We start from the raw sequence: 6,844 nt of genomic DNA on the forward strand, positions 1-6,844 counted from the left end.
TTTGTTATTTAAAAAATATGTTCTCTTCTATAATGCTTTTTTCTTTTTATAAACTTTTTGTTTCATTTCTGAACCCAATATATAAATATATATTTTATAACTTTTACATATAAACACTGTTGTGATAAAAAAAAGAAGGAGAAATATATCTATGTGACGTTATTCACTAAATACAAAGTGGTAGAATAATCCTCCAATATAAAATCACGATAACTATTAAACAATATGTACTAGTGTGAAAAAAAAGTTGACTTAAATTGATAAACTTAAATTTTACCAACTCAACTCAACTCAACTCTATATAAAATTAAAATTGAAAATGATGGAGATGCGGGGTATCGATCCCCGTACCTCTCGCATGCTAAGCGAGCGCTCTACCATCTGAGCTACATCCCCTCTGTGCTTGAAGAGATTTCATGTAGATTTATTTAACTAAACTATAGAATAAAGAAAATCAATTGATGAGGAAGGCTTGAATCGGACATCGCCAAAACCCTAAACCCATGAGCAACACAGCATTTGTTTCGTTTACAGAATCTGCATGATTTCTCATTCAATTCAAATCTAAAAATGTCCATTTTCACCTTCAGAAAACAAGTCTGCAATCGAATCTTCACCCTCGTCAGAAACGTATTCATCTCCAAGCACCGTTTTATCCCAGTACTTCAGTATTCATCAGCTACTGCTCAAAATTTTGCCCTTTGGAATCGTGGGATAACTGATTTTAACAAGATTTTTGGGTTCCCCTTTACCACATTGCGATTGTTTTCTACACAGATTGCGTTTGAACCCTCAACGTCTGATGGGCTTACTGTCGAAGGAATCCTTGGAAATCGATGGACGATTCTGGACGAGAGCGAGAGTGATTGGAGGAGCCATGCTGCTGCAATTGCCCAATCCATTCATTTGATCAAGAAGCGTTTACAGGTCTTAAACATGATTTCCCATGTCTTTATTTTTCAACTAATTTCTGCTTTACGGCTTTTTTTTTTCTTTTCAAGTTTTAGTTTGATGTAAATCAGTTGTGTTATCATAACGCTTGAAGTTTGATTATCGTTCTTCTATTGGCGATGTCAGTGGAAGAAGCTGATGATGAGATTGGAGTTGTTATCAGTGGAGTTGAATAAGGCTGATTTGTGGGATGATCCTGCACATGCAGGGAAGATAAGTCGGGAGCATGGTTCTATTATGAGTAAGATAAAAGAGATTAACGCATTTGAGAGAGAATTGCTTGAGCATATCGACATGATAAAGCTTGCCAGAGAAGAGAATGATACAGAGTTGGAATCGGTGGGCTCTAAATTCATCTTCTAGGCATGTATTCTTTCTTTATGTTTTTGTTGTTTTTAAATGTGTTCAGTTTCCTTCCTCTTAGTATGGAGGTAAATTATGCAATTTATGTCATTCCATAATCAAGAACAGAGTAAATAAGAAAACCCCGAACATAGTATTTGGTTTGAAAGAAATACAAATAGATATCTTTGGTAAAGCTCCGTGGTAAAAACTTCGGATACTTGGAGATTGGAGTTCTGAGCTCAAGGTCCCAAGCCCGTAACTAAAGTTTTCATTTTTGGTGAATATTTTGACTGAGATTGCAATTATTCAATATTTTAAATTGCAGCCTTGAGGAACCCCTTGAAAAGGTGACACGAGACAAAAGCATCAATTTTTATTAGATACGTCACACAAATTCTAATTTTGTGTGATGATAGATAAACAAAATATGAAAAAATCTCCCCTGTCAATTCTCATGTGAACAAAAATTCTAAAATAAAGGGGTCTTTAGCCTCACTGTAAGTATAATAGTTCAAATTATTACAATACAGCTCAAACCTTTTATGCTTTTGAAATGTTTGGGGTAAATTAATGGTAAAAGAAAGTACTTGTCTGAAAATTGTCTTATGAGGCATAAGCCTCAATGTGTATAGTATACACAACAGAGGTTCAAAGAAGGCATAGGTGTAACCCTCGATAGTCATAGCTGTTTTTATTTCTCTGTGTAACTATTTCCCGTCAGCAAATACTTTAAGTCTGAGGCTGTCATCCCGTTTCAATGAGACAAATGCTAATTTTCTTTTGAAATTAGAACAATTTTGGTAGACAGATCTTTTTCTTTTGTTTTAATCCTGTATTATATGCATGGCCTTTTGCAGGAGTCACTAAATGCTCTACTCACAATGAGAAGAAATTCGAGAGAGAAAGAGCTTGAAGCTTTGTTATCTGGGGAGAACGATTCTTGCTCTTGTTACATTGAGGTTTGGTTAATTTGGTGCTGCTAATTTTTTCTCTTTTGTGAATTTTCTCGTATGTAGTGTTACTTTTTTCATTGCTGGATTCAAGTTTTGAGAAATGTTAATAGTGATTTGTATAGAGATACAGCCATCAAGCTTTTGAATATTTGTTGGTCAAACAGGTCCAAGCTGGAGCTGGTGGAACTGAGAGCATGGACTGGGCAGCAATGGTCATGCAGATGTACATACTGTGGGCTCAAAGACGTGGTTTCAAGGTTACTGTTATGGAAGAAATGCCGGGTGAGATTGCAGGAATCAAGGTTCAATCTCTGCTAACTTCAATTGTGTATTTCTTCATTGTGTTATCTCACAACAAATGAGTGTGAGCTCAAATCTGCATGCGCTTGTTACTGCTAGCTAATATAATGTAATGTTTAACAGTTGAAAATTCTTATGTCTTTTAATTCTATTAATTGTATAGCTTGAGTTAAAATCGTCATATCTACTCTATTCACACTCTGGCTTGAGTGAGAAAATGCCAATTCTGACAAATTATTCTATTATTCCAGCGAGCAACAATAAAGTTAGATGGTGAATATGCTTTTGGATATGCCAAATCGGAAGTGGGCGTACATAGATTGGTTCGCATCTCTCCTTTTGATAGTAACAAGCGGCGACATACTTCGTTTGCTGCTGTAGCTGTCATTCCAATAACTGGTGATGGTTCAACTCACGTTCAAATTAATGAATCAGATCTACGAATTGAGCGTTATCGATCTGGAGGAGCTGGTGGTCAGAGTGTTAACACCACCGATAGTGCCGTAAGGATAGTCCATATTCCTACAGGGATTACAGCAACTTGTCAAAATGAAAGGTAAGGAGAATTAGAACTGGTTTTCATATGATGAATACAACCACTGCTAGATCATTTCTCATTGAAATGGAAAATAACACAGATCACAACATCAAAACAAGGCCGCAGCAATGGCAGTACTCCAGTCTCGATTGAATCAGCTTGAGATGACACGGCAAGCTCAGATGAATGCACAGCATACGCAGAGTCTATCTGATATAACTTGGGGAAACCAAATTCGTAGTTATGTGCTCCATGTGAGTTGGTTTAAACTTAGTGTTCTTTCAATTTACCTCGTGCAGTCAGCAGTAACTAGTAACTACCAATTGTTTGATTTTTGCAGCCTTATCAGATGGTAAAAGATCTTCGTACCAATTATGAGGTTTCAGATCCTGATTCGGTGCTTGAGGGAGATCTCGACAGCTTTATTTTGAACTATTTGTCGGCATCCTTGGACAATGATGGAGATCAGCTGTAAAGTTGTACAACGATGGATGGTAATTTAGTAACTGAATTTTGCCAAACTAGATATTTAGAGCATAATGTATTTAACTGGAAACACGGGGAAGAAAAAATGGAGGATATCTTAGTTTGCTTTAAAATTAAAATTTGCTCACTCTGTTAAAATTTTGTAAGTCTTTAATGGTTATATTATAATTATAGTTACTAAACTTTCAGGCTTAGGTCTAATATCTTTAAGTTCTAAAATGTATAGCAAGTAGTAAGTTGTTGAACTCTTGTTTTTGTGTTCAATAGATATCTAGTTACAATTTGTTTTTAAAAAAGTACATCCTTAGACCAAAGTTCAGGTACCATTAGATGCAGGATATTTTGAGATCTATGAGACATTTTTTAAAAAAGTTTAGGAATTTAATAGATACACCTCTAATTTAACCTTATGTTATAGAAATCTACACATGGATGCATTTAGTTTATTTATAATATGCAAGTATTCGAGTATTGAAGGCACTTCTGGTAGATTAGGTTTTGGAAATTCGAAATGAGTTAATCATCATTTATTGATGAAAAACTAAAATAATATGAGAAATTTGAGATATTGAATCATGATTGCTCATAAAAAAACATATCATAGAACAGAAATAGGTAAGTTTGACACCAAAATACCATCAATAAGCCTGAATAGATGGGTTTCTTTTCTAAAGAAAATATGGGAAAGAGCAATGAAATGAAAGCTCATCCTTAGCCCCCTCCCTCACAGTTTTGGAAGTCCTTTGAATCAATTCATTCAACCACCCAATAATAATGAATCAACTCTTTACGTTGTTTTTGAAGCAGATGAGATCCATCCACAAAAGAGAATAATAAATTGTATTTGCATTTGCATTTGCATCTTTTTGATGGAAGATGATTCAACATTTGGCTATTTTAAAGCTGGAGGGGATGTGGCTATCATACCGAAATGACCAGTTCCATCATCTGAACTCTACTCTAGTTAGTGAAAAGCTGCTATGGGATTTGTTACTCTGGTGCAATAACCATAGCCATTAAAGTATTTATGATTGTTCAAACTCAGCCATCTTGTCTCATAAGACTTTGATATGTTAATTCCTTGGTTCAACCAGCTCCCTTCATTGTTCTGAATTCATTGGCCTATGATCTTACTGAACCTTGATGTGAAGTCGAAGTTGACTATTATGTATGAAAGTTTTGAGAAATTGAAGTTGTTTTGAACAAATGTATATATAGCAAGTACTGAAAGGCAATGAATATTGGTAACGATTTAATTTTTGGATTTCAAATAATATTTTTTTCATTTCTAATGTTTGGTGTTCGGGTCGATTTCTTTTATATGGTAGTTTTTGTAACCGTGAAATGGGGAAACAACTGAATAGCAAGATAATTACATCAGTTTATGTGATTATTTAAATTTCATTATCATTCTAAAAGGAGTTTGAAGGCACAAATCCTTGATTCAAATGCAAGGGAGGAGATCTTGTGGACGCAAAAGTGCAAAACCAGATGCCTGAAAAGACAGGGGCTTGAACTCTAGAAGATAAAAACGTCATACTCTTCTACAGGCTACTCTTTCTAATGATCTTCCCACCTATTATCTAACATTTTCATGATCCCTACAAAGGTTTCAATGAAAACATTAAAAAAACAATTCCCAAATTCCTTTAGGATAACAAGAGATGGTTTGTGCACCTCATCGAGTGGGACAAAATTATCAAACCTTCAATCATTTAGAGGCCTCGATAATCCAAGGCGTGGTTGGTAAAAATCGTGTACTGTTCTTGCTAAATGGACTTGAAGATACGATACATCCATGAAAAAGATGGCCTTTATGGAGACAAGGGCGAAATATGAGTTTGATCATCACTCCACTTGGTCAAACATTTTTTTAACAATTTACAGGAGGTAAGAGGAGATCAATAGATCCACCGAAATATCTTAAGAACGACCAATTGACCAAATAATAATTTGCCATATTAAACCATGAGTTTTTAGGAAAACTATCTAGTAATTGATGCACTTGATGAATCTCATTGGAGAATGACATCGTACATATATACGTTAAAATACCATTTATATTAATTGTTATTCAAATTGCTCAACTTTGATCCTATACTTTGATAAAATCCTTGTAAATAATTCATACGGTATAGACTATTTAGGAAGATTTTAGCAAACAATAAGATTCATTTATCAAACTATAAGGACGCACTATAACCTTTGACTATAACCTTTAAAATCACAGAGATAAATTAAAACTAATACTTTCTCCAAATATTCATATATAGATAACCCCCTTCTCAGGAAAGGCTGTGTGATTTATTATCGCATGTATTTGAAAATGCAGGAATTCAAATTTTAACTCAAACAACAACACAGTACAGACACTTAAATTGAAAACAAACAAACAACAACAACAACAACAACAACAACAACAACAACAACAACAACAACAACAACAACAACAACAACAACAACAACAAGTTCACACATCATATGTGTCTACACTTTGAAAAGCAAAGGAGCGACGATGACATAACATAAGGATTTTATTCTTCAAGCTGGCTGGTGGAAGTAAGGGGAATTTGCAGTAGGAAATGGCTTTTGGCTTACTTCAACCATTTCCTTGTTTTTCATCAGTCTCTTATAATACGTTCCAAGGATTCCCGGTGCAAACACTGAAAAGTGTTTCCTGAAAAAACATATAAATTGAAATTAGTACATACTTAACTAGATCAACACAGGTTGAAAGTTTGAAAACCTCAACCCCACATGTTTTTAAACTGGAAAAAAAGATTCATTCACGTGTACTTCAATTTTCATTTGGTAGCATCCTCATCATATCTCAAAACTAAAAGATATATGTATGGAACGATGTGTTAACGTGTTTGAAAAATCTGAGTCCACTTACTGATTATTCCAACGTTAAGTACTTGTTAAAAAAAAGAATATATGCATTATAAGAGTTCCTTTTGAGATGATTTACCTGTTCATAGAAGCTCTGCCTTGTGTGAAATCATATTCTTCTTCCCATTTGAACAGCTTCAGTGGTCTGGTTTCAATCTCCTTGTAAAATCTTGGTGGATTTTGCAGCTTCAAAAGAGGGAAAAATTGCAACAGTTTATATTGAATATGAAAGATTAATGCACTAAGTAATTACTATTTACAAACCCTTAATTTTGAATGGAAGAAAATACCTTCGTAATTTATTCTACAAATTAAAACAGTCATTAAGAACGGAAAAAAAGGATGAAAAAAACCCTAAATAAAGTGGTATTTATACCTA

General features: G+C 34.3%; 1 protein-coding gene and 1 non-coding gene across 5 annotated transcripts; one reads left to right on the forward strand and one right to left on the reverse strand.

Annotated features, from left to right (window-relative positions):
- Nucleotides 1–323: 323 nt before the first annotated feature.
- On the reverse strand, nt 324–396 carry TRNAA-AGC. Its single transcript has one exon. It is a non-coding gene; the product is annotated as a tRNA-Ala (tRNA).
- A 69-nt stretch (nt 397–465) lies between these two features.
- Nucleotides 466–4,865, forward strand: LOC101219384 (peptide chain release factor PrfB2, chloroplastic). 4 transcript variants are annotated; one of them, XM_031882570.1, is made up of 8 exons: nt 466–927; nt 1,078–1,290; nt 2,154–2,255; nt 2,414–2,551; nt 2,801–3,105; nt 3,188–3,341; nt 3,428–3,581; nt 4,378–4,865. In XM_031882570.1, exons 1-7 carry the CDS (start codon nt 571–573, stop codon nt 3,560–3,562), a joined length of 1,404 nt encoding a protein of 467 aa, XP_031738430.1. In that variant the 5' UTR covers nt 466–570; the 3' UTR covers nt 3,563–3,581; nt 4,378–4,865. The 4 variants fall into 4 exon arrangements, with proteins under 4 accessions (XP_031738430.1, XP_011659596.1, XP_011659591.1 ...); XM_011661294.2 differs by having other exon boundaries at nt 4,381–4,865; XM_011661289.2 differs by having other exon boundaries at nt 4,450–4,865.
- The last annotated feature ends 1,979 nt before the right edge of the window (nt 4,866–6,844 follow it).

This window comes from Cucumis sativus, chromosome 1, assembly GCF_000004075.3.
Source record: "Cucumis sativus cultivar 9930 chromosome 1, Cucumber_9930_V3, whole genome shotgun sequence".
Taxonomy (NCBI): domain Eukaryota; kingdom Viridiplantae; phylum Streptophyta; class Magnoliopsida; order Cucurbitales; family Cucurbitaceae; genus Cucumis; species Cucumis sativus.